Source organism: Mastigoproctus giganteus, chromosome 1 (assembly GCF_048544385.1).
Source record: "Mastigoproctus giganteus isolate SK-2022 chromosome 1, ASM4854438v1, whole genome shotgun sequence".
NCBI lineage: Eukaryota > Metazoa > Arthropoda > Arachnida > Uropygi > Thelyphonidae > Mastigoproctus > Mastigoproctus giganteus.
In genome coordinates this window covers 190,372,305-190,396,266 of record NC_143575.1, presented here as the reverse complement: position 1 = coordinate 190,396,266, position 23,962 = coordinate 190,372,305, and the positions used below count along the sequence as shown (strand labels likewise).

Genomic DNA, 23,962 nt, shown 5'->3' with positions numbered 1-23,962 from the left:
AAGATGGTGCAGCTTCTCGGGTTGTAGCCTTTATTGGCTTGAGAAAAAGTTCATCTCAAATAATATGCTTTAAATGTTGCAATGACACCTTGATCCATTGGTTGAGTAGAGATGTTGTGTTGGGTGGGAGAAAATGAATTTTGACATTTTCATTAACACGTTCGCTGCCGGTCATGGATCAGCATGCTATCGTCAATAGCGCGGCCATCACCAGAAGCCGACTGTGTTTCCATAACGAAAAAGCTTGAAAATTGGTAATAAGGGATTGTTAGGTATACCATATCAATATTCAAGTGTCGTATAAACAGTTTCCAAAAGATTTTGAGATTCATGCGCCAGCACGTGATAGGCACTGGAGGTCAAATTTGATTTTAAATGCCGCATCACGCGCTGGCGTGTAACACAAAAACATAATAATATAATATGTAAATAATAAAACAAAAAACATGGTAACATTAAGAAATATGTTTTATTTCATACCAAACCAATACAGATTACAAATACTATGTGTAAGAATATTACTTATGTATAATGTTCACACAATCTAAGCAATAGCTGGGTGATCCTTCACAAACACTGCAGATATAGATTGTATCCTTATGTTTCCCTTCGGAATAGCAACGTTTGCATTGCTTCCTCAATATCTTTCCACCTTTTCTTCTCTTCCCGTGGTTTGAGCAGATGTTCCAGTTCAGGTTGCAGCAAAGACACGGATTTTGTGAAACAAAACTGTTTCATCGATGTTACGTCATTTTCCCACATGACGTTTCCCAACTTACCAGATTCCTGCAGTGGAAGTGTAGCCTCTTCCACAATATCTTCTTCATCTACACTTTCCGAATCCGAAGCGTCCTTTGGAGGGATAAAATCTTCATCGTTGTCGTAACTGATGTCGCTGGGATATACGTCAGATAAATCCTCCAACATTTTTGCAATTTCTTCATCTGTAAGGGATTTTTTATATTGCACTTTTCTTCTTTTTGGGCGCGACTGGCCTGCTAAACTGTCATCTGCACAACTCATATTACAAGGCTTTTCCGCACATCACGTAACAAAATGTTCAACACCACATAAAACTACATATAGTTTACACCCTTTACTTGATGCTGAAACAAATATACACAGCAGAAACACAATGCCAACTGAAGTTGACAACTTCATACAAAAGTCTAATGAATTCCGTGCGTAATTGGCTACTTAGTAATGATGCCACATCCCACACCTGAGCGTGATCGGCTCTTCAATACTGCTGCGACATCATGCGCTGGTGCGTGGTCAGCAGCAAATGTGTTAAAGCCACAAAGTCCAGTTGGATGCCTGGTGCATTATCAAATAAAAAGAAAGCTTTAAAAACTACGTTTCTTTGCAGTAATGTTTGACTGCAGGACAAAAGTAAGTTTTAGACCAGTCTTTAAACAAAGTTTTCGTTACCCAAGCTTTTTTATTTGAACACCAAATAACTGGAAGAGCCTCCTTTGCATAACCGCTAAGTGCTTCGGGATTTTCTGCATGATACACAAGCATGGGTTTTAATTTAAAATCTACAGTTCTATTTCCACCCAGCAAAAGTGTCAGACAATCTTTTGATGCCTTGTAATCTGGTCAAGTTTTTTTAATTTTCTGATAGAAGAGTTCTAGAAGGCATTTTTTCCCTAAACAAACCCGTTTCATCAACATTAAAAATTTGGTTATCTTTGTACCCACCTTTTTCAATAATTTGTATAAATTCTTTAGGAAATTTTTTGGCCGCATCTTCATCTGTGCTTGCATTTTCACCTACAATAATGACATTATGAATCCCCAAGTGTTTTTTAAAACCAAAGAACCAACCACGACTTGCCAAAAATGTTTCATCAGTTGTCCCTTCTCCGTAATTTTCTTTCATTACATTTTCTTTAAGTGTTTTGAAAAGACTCATAATTTTCATTTCACTTAATGGGATTCGCTTCTGATTGCAATCTTCTATCCATATCGATAGCAGACATTCCACATTTATCATTAGAGAGCTCCTTTTCTTTACAACTGTTTTTGAGGAAAAACAGTCAGTTATTCCATACTCTTTGTAATGATTCTTTTCTTATAGATGATTCATTTATTCCTTTGTCTCTTGCGAGTTTGGCAAACGAAGTGCCTTCTTCATGGTATTTAATGATTTCCAAGCTTCTGTTCTAATTTCAACCATTTATGTTGCTTTGGCTTGGTATCATCCCACTTTATTTTTTCACTCATAATAAAGGGATCATTGAGAAAAAAAAATCACAGAAAGGATACACCCGTGCTTAAGAAGAAGAAGCTGAACTTAGACTACCTTCGAAAGTAAGTGATGCCAATACTTATATAGTGCGTGTGCATTGTATAAGCTTTCAGAAAGATCTAGAATAAGTGAGTGATGCAAATTTCTGAAGATCATTCTAGAAAATTTTAGAAAAATGTCAGCAATATATGATCACATTATCAATTGCAGTTGCAGATTATAAAATGTACTATAGTGAATCCCGTACTAATTGAAGCTGCACTGTGCGAGGTATTGCTGTATATATATATATATACACATACACATACACAGAGTGTCTCAAAAATACAAACGTTTGGGGGAGGTAGGTAACATCCAAAGGAATGTGAATCGCATAGAACCCATAACCGGAAACGTCATGGGAAAGTAGTAGCAGAGGCACAAGAAGCAGAAATGACACAAGACAGTAATTAGTGGCAAACATTTATTTGACATAATATTAACAATGGAGTACAAGATGGATGCATTTCATGATGTTACAACAGATGCTCGAAGGTTCCACCATGAGACGCGATGCATGCATGACACCGATGCAGCATGGATTGGCGGACACGTTTGAATACACCTGGAGTTTCTTTGACAGTAGCAGCAGCGCAGACGAGTCTCGCCACGAGATCCATTTCCGTCTCCACAGGCGATTCATACATGATAGATTTGAGGGCCCTCCACAGAAAGAAATCAAGGCTCGATAAATCAGGTGAGCATGGGGGGTCGGGCAACTGGTCCACCATGTCCAATCCATTGACGCCCAAAACGCCTGTTCAAATGGTCATGAATACACCTTCCATAATGGGCAGGTGCCCCGTCATGTTGAAACCAAATGTTGCTTCTCACATTTGCTGGAACATCGCCAAGTAACCTTGGTAGAACTTGTTCAAGAAAAATTTGATATTTAGCGGAGTTCATGCGGGATGGTAACAGGTATGGGCTGACTAAGCAGTCACCGACCATTCCTGCCCACACATTTATTGCGAAGCGATGTTGTGCCGCATGGGGACGCACACCGTGTGGGCCCTCTGCTAATCTATACACTAAGTGCATGTCTGCCAGCTCACAGTTCGTATATTGATGCATGCTCTTCGTGTGGCGACTACTGCTTGAATGAGTAAACAAAAAATTTTCCCTCTCGCGAACTGATGAACAGCACCATGTACCGACTTACAGTGACGTTTCCGGTTATGGGTTCCTATGCGATTCACATTCCTTTAGATGTTACCTACCTCCCCTAAACGTTTGTACCAATATTTTTGAGACACCCTGTATATATATAAAAATTAATAAAGATGCAATGAAATTATGAAAATCATATTAAACAGGAATGAGCTATAAGAGTTTATGCAAAATTTATAAAATGTATATAAGACAGGGTTATGGATCCGGGTGCTACGGTAAATGCAGAAAGGACCGGAAACCATAATGAATAATAGACAAAAAAGGTAAAAATCAATATATTTGTGTATATAGTAGGGGAGTTGAGCTATCAGGTGTAATAACCATGGAAGAATTGGGAGGACCTGTAAGTAAAAAATCAATTTACCTGAAATAATAAATAATAAGGGCATAAATATTGTAAGACCCTAAAGCTGTGAGTTCTAGACTATTCTTCAAAAGGGTTGGCAGCGAAAATTGTAGGAGCCACGACAATGTGCCAGGTTTCTGTTATGATGTACACGTAAACAGTATACGTATACATCACAGCCAACCCGACAGAGACCAGAAGGAAGAATAAAAGAATAAATAAACTATAAAATAAAAATAATAATGATAAATAAAATCCTGTGGAAAGAGAAGAATGAAATGTAAACTAAAAAAAATCTAAGAGATGGGACAAAAACAAGAAAACTTACTGTCTGTATGGACTGGCAGATGTTGAAAGTCAATGGTGATTGAAGGAGAGAGCTGAGTGTTCACGTGCGGGATATATATATGTGTCAGTTGAAGTGGCCCTGTGTGGGGGTGGGGGGTTGTTAAATCGTAAACTGGAACTGTACCCGTGTGATGGGAAAGTGAGCAATTAAACAGATGAGGCAAAAAGTCAGCAGAGGGAGAAACAAAAACTAACAAAGTAATGTGGAAAAGACACTAAACTTTGTAATAGAAGAAACAAGTAGCGATAGTGGAGAAATAGCATCTCGAGCACTACTTTATTCACCTCCATTTCAATTACTTTCTGCTGTTCTTTTTATTACATTTTATTTCTCGTGAGCAATTAGGCTGGCTGAAAGCAATATCGAGATGCTATTTCTCTGCTATCGCTACTTGTTTCTTCTATTACAAAGTTTAGTGTCCTTTCCACACTACTTTGTTAGTTTGCACAAATGCACATGCTCAAAATATCGCCTGAAAAAACCAAACAAATACTTTTAAAAGGCAATTTGGACATAAGGTAAAAAAAAAAAAAAAAAAAAAACATAAGAAGATGTCCACAAATCAAAATTAACACAACCACTATAAAAATGGTAACAGAACTAAAATATCTTGGAGTGGTCTTTGATTCAAAACTAACTTTTTACCCCCATTTGATCTACTTGGCGAAGAAAGCGAGAAATTATGCAGGTATGATTCCCAGGATCAGTCGAGCAGACTGGGGGCTCAAAAGAAAGACCCTGGTGGTCATATACCATGAAACGTTCCTACCTGTTATCACCTATGGAGCCGGTGCGTGGTTCATCCACTCGGAAATAGGAATAAATTAGAATCAATACAAAGGACAATACTACTCACTATTACCAGAGCATGTCGCACACCTGCACTACAGGTGCTGGCCGGAACCCTCACACTTTACCTGGAAGTAGCCAAAAGAGGCTTATATTATAGATTTAAAAGGGCATACCCACAGATTTTCTGGGGATAGCCCTTGAATGATGAAAGAAAAAGAATAGCCACAAAGCTCCATGAGCTATGGCAAACCAAGTGGGAGCAGGAAACCAGAGGTCTGGTTACCAAACAGTTTCTGCCACGGTTGTCAATGGTTAGCCCAGAGCCACCTAAGTGGTATGCCCCTGGACTTTTTACAACATTTATATTGACAGGTCAAAGGCGAAACTAACCTTGTTAGGCCTGACCGATGACCCAAAGCTGCACCTGTGGCGAAAGTGAAGACTGGGCACATATTCTGTATGAATGTATAATATATAACATCCCCAGAACAGAGCTAATAGCACAGATTGGTCCCCTTCCCAGGGGAGAAGAACATCTATTGAAGAACATCCATATATCGCAAGGCTGCTGACGAGGCTACTAGAGATGGTCGTTTTCAAAGCCGCTAAGTGGATTTTTCTTATTTATTGATTTGAAATTATTGTTTTTCTAAAACTTTTGATTTAAATTTAGTAGTATAACATTATTTTGTGATTTTCTGATTAATTTGGTGTATTTATTCTTTACTCGGCCTTGTAATTGCATAAAAGTATCGGTAAAGGTTTCCACGTGTTTCAACTCCGCTAACCGTTCGTAATTTTCCCGCCTTTGTGATACGATATACCGTACTAGATAGCGTTAGTTGAACTTCGTTAGCAGTTAAATTGTACGTTTAAATAAATACATATAACGACTTAGATTACAAACGTAATATAATTAATTTTATTTAACATAATTAATTATACATATAACCACTTAGGTTACGTAACATAAATAATTAGTAAAAACAAATAATTAATACATAACTTGATACGAAAGTTATATAAAGGGATTTCGCAGATAACACTCGTTACTGAAACGTAAATATTTCGTAGATAACACTCGTTACTGAAACGTAAATATTCCGTAGATAACACTCGTTACTGAAACATAAATATAGCGTTATAACTGTGTTTGGATACAAGTTTAGGATTTAATTTTGTACAGAAATTGAAATTTTATTGAAAGTAAATCTAAATCATGACTCAAACCAGAGCAGCAAAGCAAAGGGCTCAAGCTAATGGGAATGCTGTGGCCCAGGGGAGAACTGAGGGGGGCAGTTGTCCTCTGAATCACAGCCTTGTAAGATGCACTATTTGCTTGATGTTTGCGGAGCAGTCAAGTATGGGACATGATACTGCCATGGGGGATGTCTTTGTGTGTGTGCGATGCAAGGAGTGTAAGGAGATAAGGCGACAACTCAGCGTTGTTATGGGCCTATATGAGAGCTTGAAGGATAGGGTGGATGCCCTCGAAGGATTACAAGTGAGGGGCCCATCAAGCTCTCAGCTGCCCACACCAATGCCAGAGCTTGCACTTGGTCATCGCGGAACACAGCGGCAACCCCCAAGGCAGAATGCGCTGGTCCCAAAGGAACTAGTACTTGTTGGAGACTCTATTGTCAGGGAAACGGGAAACATGCTTTGTAAAAAGGATAGGTGGAATAGGACCAGGGTATGTCTGCCAGGGGCAAAAGTTGATGACGTTGTAGAGCGGATATCATCTTTTAAGGGCACAAAAGGTGATATAGTTGTACACGTTGGCACTAATGACATTAAGAGTAGGAGACCGGCGGAATTACTTGACAAGTACAGGTCACTGATGAAAAAAAGCCGTGAATTAGGGTTGAAATTGAAAGTGTCTGCAATTCTGCCCAGACACGATAGGAGGGAGTATATGATGAGAGCCCTGTCAATCAATTCGGCCCTGGAAAGATTGTGCAGGGCTCAAGGGGTAGAATTTTTTTCAGCCTGGTCTGTACTTGTTAACAGGAGAGACTGCTTCTACAGGGATGGGATACACTTAAATAGAAAGGGTGCAAGAATGTTTGCTGATGCTATCGAGGCAATGTTAGGTGGGTCGGAAAACTGCTAGATTGGGGGGATACAAGGACTAATAGATTAACAGTAGCCACTGGCAGAGGTGAAAGTGATTCTTGCACTGCTTCTATTGGAATGAGCCGCAGCCTGGAAAATAAGATGCAGGATATTTCAGAGACTGCTGGGAATCATTGGGGTACAAGTAAACACATGGTTTGTGTTAGGGTAGCTAAGAAAAAGAACAGGTGCATGTATACTTGTGTGTACACCAATGCTAGGAGTTTAGTAAATAAATTTGATGAATTTGAGGTATTGCTCAAAACATCAAAGGCAGATATTGTGGGGATTTCAGAGACGTGGTGTCACACAGATATAAGAAATGCAGAACTGGAATTTGGGGAGTACAATGTCTACAGAAAGGATAGACAGGATAGGAAGGGAGGAGGGGTTATGCTATTAGTTAAAAAACACATAAAATCCAAGGAAGTGAAGCCAGTCGACATCGCTGGACAGTGCAGTGTCGAGTCAGTTTGGTGTGACATAAGCATTGGGAGATCAAAATTGAGAGTAGGAGTGTGCTATAGGCCTAATGACTCTGATGAGTATAATAAGAAACTGTTCGGAGAAATAGAGTGGGCCAGTAAATCAGAGAGTCTTATAATGGGGGATTTTAATTTCCCAGATATTGACTGGAATTTGGGGGCTGGTCACTCACACAGTAGCAAGGCTTTTGTGGATTTATTGGATGATTGTTTTCTACATCAGCATGTTCGGGAGGCAACTAGAAGGAGTAATACTCTTGATTTGATTATCAGTAGTGATTCTTCATGCATTAAGAATCTGCAGATAAATGAACCACTTGGTGGCAGTGATCACAGTGTGCTGAAGTGGGAGTTACTCAAAGAGGTAACTACCATTAGGGGTAAAGGGAAGGGGTATTGCTTTCGTAAAGGCGACTACAATGGACTGAGACAGTATTTAAATTCTATACAGTGGGATCAACTGATGATATTGCCAACAGCAAATTCAAAATGGGAAGCATTCAAAGAACTTATCGTGGAAGCTACTAGGCTTTACATACCAACTAAGAAATATTGTTCAAGGTTTAGGCCTAAATGGTTGTCAGATGAACTAATGAGGCATATGGCAGAGAAGAAAAATGCATGGGATACATACAAATTAACACGTGACACGGACGCCTATGATAGATACAAGTTGATCTGTAACCAAGTTACAAAGGAGGTTAGGCAGGCGAAGGCAGATTACGAGAGATCCTTGGCAAGGGATGCGAAGAAAAACAGCAAAGAGTTCTTTACTTATGTAAACTCTAGAAGGAAGGGGATGAATCACTTGAGATCGATGGGTCAACTGTTGATGACCCTGCTCGGGTAGCTAACAAACTAAATGAATATTTTGCATCGACATTCACACATGAGGAGTTATTCAGCGAGGGGAATGCCAGAGGTGTATTCAACTCTAGCAGTAAGCTAGAGAATCTTGTAATAACTGAGAGCAAAGTGGAGGAGAAATTGTTGAAGATAAACACAAGAAAGGCACCTGGGGTGGATGGGATCTATCCAGTTATATTAAAGGAGGCAGCAAAGGAGGTAAGCAAACCCTTAGCCATAATTATGAGAGCTTCCTTGGACTCAGGGGAGGTACCCATTGACTGGAGATGTGCAAATGTGACCCCAATTCACAAAGGGGGATCAAAGGCTGACACAAGTAATTATAGACCTGTGAGTTTAACTTCTGTTCCCGGAAAATTAATGGAGGCACTGGTGAAAGAAGCACTGCAGGATCATCTAGACAAGACTTCAGTTATAGCTAGGACACAGCATGGTTTTGTTAACGGGAAGTCTTGCCTGACCAATTTGATTGGATACTATGATGCAGTCACAAAAGAACTGGATGCAGGGAATAACTTTGATATTATATACTTGGATCTTAGAAAGGCTTTTGATACTGTTGCACATGGAAGACTGCTGCACAAATTGGAGCAGTGTGGCATTGGAGGCAAGTTGCTGCTATGGATAAAGGGGTGGTTGAGGGGGAGAAGACAGAGAGTGGTAATCAATGGACACTGCTCATCGTGGACTAATGTTATTAGTCCCTCAGGGTTCAGTATTGGGGCCTTTATTGTTTTCTGTATTTATAAATGATATTGATGATGGTATATCAGGCTTAATGTCCAAGTTTGCAGACGATACAAAGGTTGGCAGGGTTGTCAAGGACACTACTGACACTATGCTGCTGCAACAGGATTTGGAAAGGTTGAGCAGATGGGCTTCGAGGCGGCAAATGAAGTTTAACATTGACAAATGTAAAGTACTACATATGGGAAACAGCAACCCCAGAGCAACGTATCAACTCTGTGGTACTACACTGACAGTGGTAGAGAATGAAAGGGAACTTGGGGTGGTGGTGCAGGCAGATATGAAGTTCTCTGAGCAGTGCAGACGAGCTGCAAGAGTAGCTCATGGTGTATTGTCAATGATATATAGGAATTTTTCAAGCAGGGATAAGGAGGTGATTATTCCCTTGTATAAGGCAATGGTCAGGCCATACCTAGAGTACTGTATACAGGCCTGGAGGCCTCATTTCAGGAAGGATGTAGAGCTGCTGGAACGAGTACAGAGAAGGGCAACTAGATTGGTGAATGGGACAAAGGGGTTCTCTTACGAAGAAAGGCTTAAGTTTTGCAAATTACAGTGTCTGGAAACTAGGCACCAGCGGGGTGATCTGATAGAGGTGTACAAAGCCTTGAATGGTTTGAGCATGCTCAATGCTGATGGGATTCTTCCTCTAGCTCAGAAAAATCACCTGAGAGGGCATAAATTCAAATTGAGGAAAGACAGATGTAGGATAGATGTGCGGAAATTTGCCTTTAGCCAGCGGGTGGTTGGTGGGTGGAACAGACTTCCATCCCTTGTCGTGGAAGTTGATAGCCTAAAGGCTCAGCTGGACAGGTATTTCGAACGAACAGAGGGGTGAAGTGGAAGTGGTTATTTTTATTTATTTATGTTACTTTTTTTTTTTTTTTTTTTTTTTTTGGCTGATGCTGCATAAGCTTGCTTTCTTGCATCAAATGCCTCTACTAATGCTAATGCTATTCATCATAGAAGAGCAAAATTATAAAGCTTTTACATCTTTCATACAGAAAGTAATCGAAATGCGCAGAGCAATCCAAAGAATGGCAATTCAGCCCCCCAGCAATTAGACAATAATCAATAGTAAAATTGCCCAAGTTTCCCACCACGCCCAGACTTAAAAACTGTTAGGGCAGCAGTATTCTGCACCCTGACAGAAATCTGATATAACAAAACTCCCCAGGACTACCCTGTCATGAGTAGAAACCTAGGGCCCCCACACCAAATAAATAACCATGCAGGGGAGGGAGATGTACAGGCAGCCAGGGAAGCAGATTAACTGAAAAATATCAGTAAGCTAGTAGCAAGGGGATCCAGTGTAGAATGAAAGAAGAATGAAAATGAAAGATAGAATGAATAGGCTGGGCACTGAGTGAACCAGGAATTATGGAAAAAGGGAATAAATGGCAGTTTTGGTGAAAGAAAGAGTGACCTAGCATGTGGGAAAGAGAGAGTGAATGGGAATGAGTGGAAGAGCAAATTTAATTGGCCAAAAGAATACAAAGTTAAAAATAACTTACATTACTTTACATATATTGTACTGACAAACATTTACCAACCACATAAACTCTATCACTGCATTCTCCCCTGGCCTGCAAAAAAAAAACTTGTGGCTAGGCCTGCACCACAACTGAAGAATAACAGTAAGTTGAGGTGCCCAGAGAGCGCAGTGCAGTGCAGAAAGTAAGAGTCAAATAAATGAGATGAGATCTAGAAGAATGAATAAAAGTGTAAGCGTGCGAGAAAAAAAAACAAAACACAAACCATAAATGCTACAGTTAAGTGCACACTAACTCGTTTTAATTAGTATTTAAATTTACATTACACATCATTGCATCCCCTCCTGGAGTGGGGGGGAAATATATATATATATTAAAAAAAAATTGCAAGTAGAGTGAGAATGCAGATTATGAATGAAATAAATGTCTCTCTCCCCCACCCCCGCTCGCCTGGTGGGTTCCCCACTGCCAGCTAACATATCCCACCCCTGGAGCGCGATGGGCAGCTTGACCTTCATACCGGATTCAACACTGCTTGGACATGACACTGACGAAGACTTTCTGTGGCTTTGCTGCCAACACGCCATTGGCGATCTGAACTGGGTACTCTAACCTAGTTCCCTTTAAAACCCCATCCCCAGGCAGGGGGGGAGATGGATCTCTGTCTCCCCCCCATACTTTGCCTGGTAGGGCTCGTCTCCACTGACCTCTTTGGGGATGCCTACTCTATCATCCCTATTCTTCTATCTGGTTTCCCCCGTCTTCAGTCTCCCACCCTCTCACTAAATCGACAAAGGTACACCCTTAACAATGCCGCCAAATTCTAATCAACGTCTAAATCTCTAAGACAACAAACACTAATAGCTTTTATCTAGCGTATAGCCTCACGTTTAAATTTAATAACATCAAAATTTTGCCTGACCTATCAGGCCTTTAACACATCTCTTTAGCATTCAACCCCAACCAGCGATTTCCTAACAGCAATCCCATTAAGCACTAAATATCAAATGCGTAATTTTTTTTTTTTTTTTTTTTTTTAAGGTCCTAGCCACTGAAATCCCCGGAAACTAGGTGGCAGGACCTGCCAGAGCAATTTGTTGTGATACTGGATACACCCGGCTAGCCTTCACGTGGCAGGGTATGGGCACTGCAAACCCCGGCAATGGTTTGTTGCCGGTCAAACAATGGGCACATATCACACTGCACAGACACGACCCACACACTTTAAAGTCTCTGGCTTGACAGCATACTGTCCTCGATACAGCAAAACACATGTGGAGTTGGGAGAAATCCCAGGTGCCATTTGACCCAAACATACCTTATACTTTGTTAGTTTTTGTTTCTCCCTTTGCTGGCCTTTTGCGTCTGTTTAATTGCTCACTTCCCCATCACACGGATACAGTCCTGGTTTACAATTTCATACCCCCCCCCACATGGGGCTACTTCAACTGACACATATATACACTGCACACTCAGCTCTCTCCTTCAATCACCATTGACTTTCAACTTCTTCCGGTCCATACAGACAGTAAGTTTTCTTATTTTTGCCCCATCTCTTAGATTTTTTTGAGTGTACATTTCATTCTTCTCTTTCCACATGATTTTATTTATCATTATTATTTTTATTTTATAGTTTATTTATTTTTTTATTCTTCTTTGTTGTCTCTCTCAGGTCGGCTGTAATGTATATGTATACTGTTTACGTGTACATCATAACAGAAACAGAGACCTGGCCTATTGTCGTGGCTCCTACGATTTTCGCTGCCGACCCTTTTGAAGAAGTAGTTAAAGTCCTAGGACCCACAGCTTTAGGTTCTTACAATATTTATGCCCTTATTAATTGCATTTTATTTTTATTTCAGGTAAATTGATTTTTTACTTACAGTTCTCCCTATTCTTCCATGGTTATTACACCTGATAGCTCAACTCCCCTACTATATATACAAATATACTGATTTTTACCTTTTTTGTCTACATATGTTCATATATCTTTCTTCAGGATATAACTGTTTACATCTTTCAGTTTATAGATTAAAATTTTACTTATATAAACAGGTAAGGACCTTCTCCTTTATGTACATAAAATGAGTAAAAGCTTTTAGTTCAAGCATGATATATTTTCATCTCTGAATAAAATATATATATATATTTTTTTTTCAATAACAAAACAATGTAGAATAAAAATGTAATCAACTTGTCACAGATTTTTAAAGTTAGATTCTGTGAAACCATCAGTCCATGATATAATTTACTAAGCATAAATAGATGTCAAAAAGCAATAACCACATGAATTTATCTCTAACTGTACAGCTTCTTCACCATAGTGAAAACTGTGACAAAATTACATTTAGATAATTTTTGTCTAACTAATTTATCACCAAATGATAAATTAGTATTTGTAGACTTTGTAGCATTGTTGTTAATCATCACTTCTACCATCCTACTAAAAAATTCAACATTTTGAATATCAATTTTATAGGATGCAATTTTAATGGATACATATAAGGATGCAATTTTATAGGATACAATTTTATAAGGATGCAATTTTATAGGATGCATATAAGGATGCAATTTTATAGGATGCACATTAGGGTGCAAAGTGCTCTGCTGAGCACTTTGCATCCTAATGTCAATCTGAAGTGGTTGCAGTTTTGTCAGGCATGATTACTTTATGCTGACTTTCTAACTGTAAGTTATTTGTATTTAACCTAAAATATGCAAAGTTAACAGACCCTTCATATCATAAATGGTTCAGGTGTATATAGTAATAAATGATATTTTGTGAAAACTTGGGGTACTGCATGTAATGAATGTTACCTAAAACCTACCAGTGCAGATCCAAATCTGATTGGATCTGCACTGGTAGGTTTTCATCACATTCAACATACAACAGTACAGTTATATAAAATAAAATATTCTTTGGGGACTTCAGCTTCCACGGTCCGCATGCCTGTGATTTGGATTGATATTAATTCTAAAATTAAGTTTATTTTGAATGGTAAAGTTCACTGATAATTTAAATAACTTTTTAACGTTCATGAGAGAAGATGTGAGATTAAGGTGCAGGATTTATTTATGTGTGAGCATTTTTATCCTAATGCTTGTAATGTAAAGAATGGACAGAAGAACAATTGTAAGCATGATCATAATTTCTCATAATGCTATTAACAAGTGTGTGATAGCACTAGCCCGGCTTTTATTTTTTATTTTTTTATTTTTTCCACCAGATCAAGGAAGCCAATTTTTGGGGTTCAAATTATGTGATGAGTGGGTCAGATTGTGGCCATATATTTATCTGGGATCGTTACACCACTGAACTGGTAATGATTCTGGAAGCAGATCGTCATGTTGTAAATTGTTTACAGCCCCATCCGTTTGATCCTAGTAAGTTCAGCATATAACTCTGTGGATTGATTAGAGTATATTATTTAAAAAGACTGTGCCTCAATATTTAAGAAAAGTGCTTTATTATTGTTAATTAATTATTTTTAAATTTTATTATTTTTATTTTTTTTATATATGTATATAAATGGGTTTTCAATGTAACTCTTTAAAGATCTGGGGAATAGGTGAGCCAATAGTGCTCACCTATTCCCCAGAGAGCTTCCATAGAACTTCTTATAGTTCAAGCGATGATATTTTCCCAAAAATGTTGATTAAAATGGTCAAAAATCTTCGGTGGATGATGAAGTGAGACTCCATTTTGCAAAAGTAATGACCTTTGGGTTCTGAGCCATGGAAACATACAGTAAGGGAATGAAATAATTTTCAATCAAGCATCTATAGCTGAGTGAGCTGACATTTCTGTCAATGAATATCAAGCCACAAATTCCATAAGTAGAGGAGGTCACCAAACAGTAACGTACTTTGGATGTAGACTTGCAGAGACTGTGCATGTGGATTTTAAGAGCTTCAGGTTTTCCAGTTCTGCTTTCACAAATTGATCAAGGTGAAAGTGTTTCATCAAAGAACCAGATTAGGGCAGGATAAATTTCTTCCTTTGTGGATTTGTCCAGCATAGCATTAGCAGAATCTAATCTCAAAATGGCATTTTCCTCTGTGAGTGGTATCAGGTCTTCTGTGACTCCTATTATCTTTTCATCCTTCATCATGATTTCTCTAAAATATTTGAGGTTCACGCTCTTTGAAGATTTCGTTCATCACTATCATTCCTTTTTTCAGTTTACATTTGTGCCTGCAACGTAATCAAATTGTTGTTTGTGAGGCCTTTTCTGTGAGAAATCCAGCAACTAATTTACACCTTCGGTATTGACTTCCATGCCTAAAATTTTATTTGTGACATTTTCTTGTGTTTTTTCAAAATTTAATCATCATGGACATACTGTGGGAGAAGTTTTCTCCAAAAACCCTTCATAGTAGATTGCTTGATGTCTTTCCAGCAGCCCCAGGTACCAAGCATTATAGTGATTGAGCAATTCTCTGAGCGATTTCTAGAGCATTTTCTCAAAGATATAGTTTTGTCAGTTGTAAAAGTTCTATTTATTAATAGTCAACTTAGTCTTATGAATTGTAAGCAAGTTTCAGAAAGAAAAAGTACTATTCTTTTTTTACCTTTAAACTAACATACTAACTTTTATACTGTTTGGTCACTCTAGCGGCACTACTCTTGCTTCCTCATGGTGGGCCAGAAACCTGGGAGAAGAAATCCACTCTCCCAGGGCTGAAAGAAGCAAAGATGGATTACAGTATGTTTCCAGTTTTAGAGCCATTGAGCTCAAGACTTCAGACAAGTGACAAAGATAATGACTTTTCTCAACCCAAGAGGTTGAAAACAACCCCTCAAGAGGAGGTACCAGCATTCCTCATTTTGTTCTCTCTCTCTCTCTCTCTCTCTCTCTCTCTGACCAGCCTTTGAGTAAATTATCTCCATTTCTTGTGTAGAAATGCATTGAATCTGTTGAAGTTCACTGAAATCAGTAAAGTGACTCCAGTCTGGGATCTTCTGATAGAAACTGTGAAATCCCAATGTTCTGCAAAGCTTATTAAAGCTGATTACTTTTGGCAGACAACCAATAAAAGTTACTCTTCCTGCCATCCTAAAATTCTTAAGGGGGTAATTGCAGAATGGGATTTATTAGCTGTACTGGAGTAGGATATCATTTAAGAGCTGTGTGAACAGAGATTCATCCAAACAAAGAGAAACATGACTTGGAAAGACTGTATTATTGTTCCAACAAGGAGCATCATCCTCACTTTTAGCTCTCCCATCCTACCAACATCTGTCAAAGCAGGCTATCTCTATTGCATCCATCTTTACATCCTGAACCCCATCAAATGCTACAAGTACAGGTCGACCATCACTAATCCGGTTCCACCGCTAATTCAGACATAATTTCCGCAAACGTAATTTCAAATTTCCCAGGTCGTCGCACCGACCTGCCGCTACTGTTTTGGTGGTGTTGGTTGCAGCATCAGCTGTTGGTGTGAACTCGTAAACACTGGCAAGCCATTCCCACTTGTTTTTCTGCATTTATTATTATAACCTGCTCACATTTAGCCCCAGCCATGGTTCCAGTGCATAAAGGAAGCGCCTCTAAACATGTACATTGTCCATAACAGATAAAATTGAACTTCTGAAAAACTCGACAGCAGTGTATCTGTGAGAAGTTTAACTCTGCTTAATTGTAAATTCCAGTAATTTCTCTCAGTTCCTCTTATCTTAGTAATTTTCTTTTAGCCATTCCTTTTTAGATTTTTTTTTTTTTTTTTTTTTTTTGCAACACACTTACTATGATTTTTTAGCGTTTCTCACCAACCATTGAAGTAAAAACGAAAACCAAAATCTTAACTTTGTATTTAAATTTACAGTAGATTTACAGTAGATCAAACAAAACAAGTATAATTAAATTTACAGTGGATATACATATAAAATACTGATAATAAAATACTAAATTAAAATACAATAAAATATACTAGATTAAAAGCACTGAAATAGCTGAAAACAAGTATAATTACATTTACAGTGAATATACAAATAAAATATTAATGATAAAATGCTGAATTAAAATACAATAAAATATACTGGATTAAAAGCGCTAAAATAACTGTATCTTTCGAAGGCTTCCACCTTCTTCCTCAACAGTTGAGGAACAGTTGAGAAATAGAATGGGTCAGTAAATCAGAATGTCTTGTAATGGAGGATTTTAAATTTCCAAATGTTCACTGGAACTGGGGGATTGGTCACTCGCACAGTAGCAAGACTTTTGTGGATTTATGGATGACTGTTTTCTGTAGTAGCATGTTCGAGAGGCAACCAGAGAGTATAATACTCTTGATCTGGTTTTTTTCAGGAAATACGTATGTATGAAAGAAGGTTGTTCCAGAAAACGGCAGTTGAATGAATAAAAGAAGAAGATGAAAAGTTGGTTCTGTGAGTTTGAAGTTGGACAGTAAATGGACGTTGGCTGCTGGCAGCATGTGTTCGGACTGTTTTGAAAGAGAGAGAGAGTGGGAATTATAGAAGCCAATTCTGAAGAACAGTGCCCATGGAAATATCTGTAGAAAAGGCTTGGAGCAGAAACAGTACATCTATGAGACAGCGAGTGGAGAGACTCTGTTAGAGAGGAGTCATTAATTAACCTAACTGTCCTCTTCTGAATAGAATCTATAAGCCTGAGAGAGGTTTTGGGGGCACCACCCTAGATGTGTAGGGGTATTTCATCAAACTTGTCCATAAATAGATAACATAAGCCAGAGTATCACCAGTGGATCGACACTGACAGAATCCATACTGGCGATTGTTGATCAGATGGAAGATTTCTAGGTAGTTTAAGAGTTGGCAGTTAATTGATTTCTCCATTACTTTAGAAAGAGTATAAGTAATTGCAATGGGATGATAATTGGATCAGAGAGATTTGTCCCCCTTTTTTAGGAACTGGCTGGATATTAGCAAATTTCCAAGCAGAAGGAAAAACATCTTTGGAATAAGAAAGTGAAAAAAGGTGGCAAACAACAGGAGTAAGTTCATGAGCACAGGTGGAGAAATACCATCAGGACCTGGAGCATTCTTAGCCTCAAAATTCGTCAAAATCTTTCTGACATCCTTTTGATGGAAGATCACAGGAGGCATTGAATGGAATGTATTAAGAATGGTGGGAAGTGTTTAACCAAGATCATTAATACATGAGTTGGAAGAAAAATGGGATGCTAGCAGGTCAGCTTTATCCTTGGCTGAAGTGACAACAAAACCATCTGGTTTTGACTGATGTGGGAGCAGAGATGGGCAAAAGTTGTGGCAAGAGACCAGAATGCTTGGCTACCATTAAAGCAAGAAGAAAGTTTTTCTACTCTTAGCCTGCTCAAAATCTAGTTTAGACTGATTAATAACTGCTTTACAATTGTTGCGATCTTTGGTGTAGGCAGAAAATGAAACTGAAGAATTGGAAACAAGCCAATTATGATATATACGGCTGACTGGGCTAGCCGGGTGTGTAAAGTGCCTCCCTGGCAACTCAAAGGTCGCAGGTTCGAATCCTGCCTCAGGCTTGGATCTGAGTAAATTTAAAAAACTTTGGGAGGGGAGGTGCATTATGGCCACAGAAGCCAATGTGCCAACAACTAAAAAAAAAAACGACATATATGACATTCTTCTCTTCAATGAACAGCCTTAGCACAGTTATTGAAAAATCAAGGTTTAGATAAAGGATGAGATTTTAAAGTGGAGTGTGGAATTAAGGATTTCATTCCTACAAGAATAATTTCACTGACATGATCTGAGCAAATGTTGACATCAGAAGTTTTGAAACAGTAATCCGACCAAGGAAAAGAAGAAAAGAAATCTCGCAGGTCGTCCCATTTTGCATTCTTGTAATGCCAAACAATACAAGGTTGGGAATAGCCATGAGATAAAGGCTCCATTGGAGAAGAGACAATCACTAAGTTGTGATCTGAGGTGCCTAAAAGGACCACTCACTTTGACCGTGTACTTAGAAAGGTTGTTTGTGAGAAAAAGATCATGCACGTTGGCTGTATGGTAAGAATTGTCTGGTATCCTTGTAGTTAAATGAATAATCTGTACATGATCATTAGTAATTGCAAAAGCCTCAACATCTCGACCATTTGGGTCGGTGTGGCTAGAAAACGGAGTTGTGAACATTAAAATCACCAAGGAATAAAAATCACCAAGGAAAATTACCTCACTGTTAGGAAAGTTGGACTGGAGAAAGTCAAGTTGTAAAGAGAGAGAGGAAGTCAAAGATCTCCAAGTGATTAGTGGAATTGGGAGAACGGTAGAGACAAGATATGAATTTGACAGAATGAGGTAGAGAGATTTTATTTAAGATTTTAGTAAGATTAAGTACTTAAGATTTTAGGTAGAGACAACAGATGAATTTTACACAATGAGGTAGAGAGATTTTAAGCCAGAGCAGGTCAAAAAGAGGAGATTCCAAATTACCAAGTCTCTGACAGGGAATATCAGAATGGACATATGTACAAGTACCACTTTTGAGGCAAAAGGAATCATACAGCGAATAATTGGGCAACTGAGATGAGCAGTAGTTGAATCAACTGATAACTGATATTCTGTCAGAAAAAGTACATAGGGTTTGGCAGACTGCAAGTGGAAATGGGTATCGTTGAGATTAGAATTGAGACCATGTATATTTGTGAAATGAACTGGGAAGTGTTTTGAAGGTTTAAATATTTTCTCAGATAAGCTCTTTCTATATATTTAAAAAGTAGCCTGATTTCTGTTACCTAACAATTTTCATCTACTGGGATTATATTTAAATAATAAACTTTGATTATACTGGGATTATATTTAAAAAATAAACTTTTATGCGAAAATTTATTTTATTTTTGTTACACAGAGCATTAAAAACTACGATAAATGAATTAGCTTTCGGCTGGGTGGCAGCCTTCATCAGATTAGAATACTTTGAATGGCAGTTGGAATAGAGATGCACTGCCAGGATGGTGCGTGAGGCACGTGGTTAATTGTTTGTTGATGTTTGTGGCTGTGATGTATGGTGGTGACGTGGCCAGCGTTTGTCTATGGACAGCATTACTGCTTCTGTGATGGGGTTAAGTTGACAACCACTGTTCCTGTTCAAAGCGGTATCCGAGCATTTTATACTTAACGATTCCAACCAGGTGCGCCTTAGGTAATGGTGGGCCTTGTCCACAACCACGACATCGACCCACACCGCGATGTCCGAGCATTTTATACTTAACGATTCCAACCAGGTGCGCCTTAGGCAATGGTGGGCCTTGTCCACAACCACGACATTGCGGTGTGGGTCGATGTCGTGGTGGGTTGTCCAGACATGCTCGGCAATAGCTGAGTGGACAACCCACCACGACATCGACCCACACCGCGATGTCGTGGTTGTGGACAAGGCCCACCATTACCTAAGGCGCACCTGGTTGGAATCGTTAAGTATAAAATGCTCGGATACCACTTTGAACAGGAACAGTGGTTGTCAACTTAACCCCATCACAGAAGCAGTAATTCTGTCCATAGACAAACGCTGGCCACGTCACCACCATACGTCACAGCCACAAACATCAACAAACAATTAACCACGTGCCTCATGCACCATCCTGGCAGTGCATCTCTATTCCAACTGCCATTCAAAGTATTCTAATCTGATGAAGGCTGCCACCCAGCCGAAAGCTAATTCATTTATCGTAGTTTTTAATGCTCTGTGTAACAAAAATAAAATAAATTTTCGCATTATGAATCCAGAGCACGTAGGCCTATTTTATTATATAAACTTTTATATTTAAATAATAAACTTTATATTTAAATAATAAATTTTGCTACGCATATAGCTTATCTTCAGATGACTTGTCTCAAAAAACTGATATGTCTCTGCTGTGTCCTGGAGTGATGATAGAAACTCCCTCCTACATCTCTATAATACCTTATTAAGGTCATACTTGGATATTAAGTAATACCTTATTAAGGTCATACTTATAGATCACAAGTCCATGAATCTGCTATAAAATGTTCTCTATTACGCCTGAACACCATCCAGTATAGTGCCCTTAGGATAGTTGTGCGAGTCTTCAGAACATTTCTGGTCCACAGCCTGTATATTGAGGCAAATCAAGCCCTGCATCTCAGGAGGAAATCCTTAATTGTGTAGCTATTCAGCAAAGATTAAAAGTATTCCATCCCACCCCCCCAGCTGACAGTACTTGTTTGACCCTGAATATGCTATACCACAATAAACCTAATGAAAACTGCCCCACAATTCTTAGATTGCAAGAATTCATGCTCAGTTGGGACATTAATTTTCAGAATATCTTCCAAGATGTTGCTACTCCTGAACTTCCCTGGACTCCATTCTCACCCCTTAAATTTCTTTTTAAGATGGGATAAATCCTCCCTAGCAAACACCAACTTTCAGCAGTTACGTAAAGCACGTTTCTTGGAAAACTCAGAGAAAGTACATATCTTTGCTGATGGTTCCAAAACAGATGCAGCTGTAGGTGCTGCAGCAGTTTCTCCACCTTCTCAGTAGCTGTGTCTCTTCCTACTGAATGCAGCAGAATCTGTACTGCAGAATTGTTTGTGATAAAACTAGCTCTAGATAACATAAATAACTACCATATAAAGCAAACTCTGATATATACAGACTCCTTAAGTTGAATCACTGCCATTAAATCTACTTTTTCTCCCTCTTATCCCATTCGTAAAGAGATCTAATGTCACCATCGAACAGCCAACCAGAAGGTTTCCTTCTGCTGTATCTGTGGTCATGTTGGCATCCCAGGTAATGAACATGCAGACAATGCTGCTAAACATCCCAACACTGGATCTTCCAGTCAAAAGTAACCTACACTGCGACTACAAATCCAACATTAAAACAACATGTAGGAAACAAACAATCTCAACTTTGGCAAACTCAAATAATAAACTAATGTAGATAAAAGAACCACAGCTGTGGGCATCTAGTTTCACAAAAAGCAGGAAAGAAGAAGTGATTCTGGGAAGATTCTGCATCGGTCAATCCTATCCAACCCATCTGTATTTGCTTTTGGGAAAGAACCCTTCTCAGTTTTTCTTTTTTTTTTTTGTTTGTGGTTCTTTTTCAGTCTCAGCTAGCAATAAAGTATATCCTTGTTGAATGTCCTCAACAGTCAACTATCTAAAAATCCAGTTTTAGTACACTGTTAAACTTGCAAAATTCTTGGAAGTGATGTAAATTTTGAAGAACTGTTTATCTATTTGAAATGCAAAGATTTGTATAATTGTCTCTGATCATAATAAAATGCAGAATTAATCATAAGTAAATTATGAACAGCACAATATGGCCCAAGAGGCCCTTGTGCCAAAACCCCTAAATACAACAATCTTTCCAGCTTGCGAAAATGTTTCTCACTGTCATAAGGAGTCATACCCTGGCATCAGAGTTGTTGCTTCCTTCAATCAGTTCTTCTCAAATAATCCACTTAAAGGTGAAAGTGACCTCTTGATTTAGAGACTTTTCTTTTTCACCCCACCAGATCCAGGTTTTAAGCATTAGAGGCTTTAAGCATTAGCATTATTAGAGGCATATGATGCAAGAAAGTGAGTTTATATAGCATCAGTAAAAAAAAAAAAAACCTTCCCATTTCACCCATCCATTCACTCCAAATGTTTGTCTAGTTCTGCCTTGAACTTGAACAGCACAATATTGCCAATAGGCCCTTGTGCCAAAGTTGTTAAGTTGTTTACTTCCACTACAACAGATGGAAGTTTATTCCAACTATCAATCACCCACTGGCTAAAGGCAAAATTTCACACATCTATACTACAATTGCCTTTTCTCAATTTGAATTTGTACTCCCTCGGGTGAGAAAATCCCATCAGCATTGAGCATGCTCAAACCATTCAAGGCCTTATACGCCTCAATCAGATCACCTCACAGGTGCCTTGTCTCCAGGTGCTGCATTTTCAGAACTTAAGCCTTTCTTGGTAACATCAACCCTTTGTTCCATTCACTAATCTTGTTGCCCTTCTCTGTACTCGTTCCAACAGCTCTACATCCTTCTTAAAATGAGGCCTCCAGACTTGTATACAGTACTCAAGTGGCCTGACCATTGCCTTATACAAGGAAATAATCACCTCCTTATCTCTGCTTGAAAAATTCCTATATATCATTGATAAGACACCATGAGCTACCCTTGTAGCCTGTTTGCACTGTTCGGAAAACTTCATATCTGACTGCACAGTTACCACAGGATTTCCAAAATTATCAGAATAGATGGTGGTTTACATCCATACACTTCATTTCCCATTCCACAGGCATTAAATTGGATTGAAGTCAGGTGAAATTGGAGGCCAATCAAGATGGGTGATATGTTCAGTGTTCCTTCTGCACAGTGTGGGCCAGATGACACTGTGCATTATTGTTTTGGAAGATCCCATTTCTGCCCAGAAAAAAATGCAACATGGCATGGTACACACGGTCTCCTAAGAACGGCCAGTAGACCTCACTAGCGAAATATGCACAACAGAGGTTCTAGTTCTTGCCAGCAAAATGTGTCCCATATTAAAGAACCACCAGCATCTTCCTGGATAGTGGACACGATGGGGTCCATGGACTTGTGTTGCTTGCACTACACATGAAGACATGTTGCACTCATTTCCAATCCTCCAATATTCAACCAGCATGTTGTTGACACCAGCATTCACCATCAATGATGATCAGCAGTGAGGAGAATGTCTCTTGGGTCATCTGCTGTGGAATGTGTCTCAGTGTATAGCACATTATTGTTTGGGATACTCTCCTTGCATTCCCCATATTGTACTGTGATGCCAACTGTTGTATAGAGACCTGCTGTTCAACTCATACAACACTCTACACCTTTCACTCACCATGAACATCCAACGTGTGTAATCCTTTAAAGCCCAATCAGCAGGAGCTGGTTTGACCTGCCCAACACCATTCTTTGTACACCTTAACCATAGCAGGCTATGAGCAACCAACAAGACACGCTGTTTTCAATGTGGAAGCACCTGATGCATGAGCACTCACAGTTGTACCCTGTCCTTTTGAAACTCAGTGAAACTCTCTGACTTGCATGACCAGATACAAATTACCACTGCTCTAGCATGCAAAGCTGTTTGGCTTTTTATACTGTGAACTATATGGAATAGTTCCTTATGGATGGGATGGTCACAATTCCATGATCACTGAGCATATGGATGTATATCAGACAAAAGTATCAGGAAGGTATGTTAACTGGCTGTATGATAACCAGTCATAGATGTACTAAAATTATTCCCTAATCCACATGTATCCTAGAACATTGCAAATAGTTATAGTCCAGTGGACTGTATATTGGCCA

The 23,962-nt window shown here is 38.9% G+C and overlaps 1 protein-coding gene across 3 annotated transcripts in view; it reads left to right on the top strand.

Annotated features, from left to right (window-relative positions):
• Positions 1–23,962, top strand: part of LOC150091388 (DDB1- and CUL4-associated factor 6-like) — a 405,008-nt gene that overhangs the window by 339,874 nt on the left and 41,172 nt on the right. For all 3 annotated transcript variants that reach the window (XM_090375313.1, XM_090375305.1, XM_090375299.1), the window contains exon 16: positions 13,888–14,044. In XM_090375313.1, the coding sequence (XP_090231439.1) occupies positions 13,888–14,044 (157 nt within the window). The remainder of the gene's footprint in view (positions 1–13,887; positions 14,045–23,962) is intronic.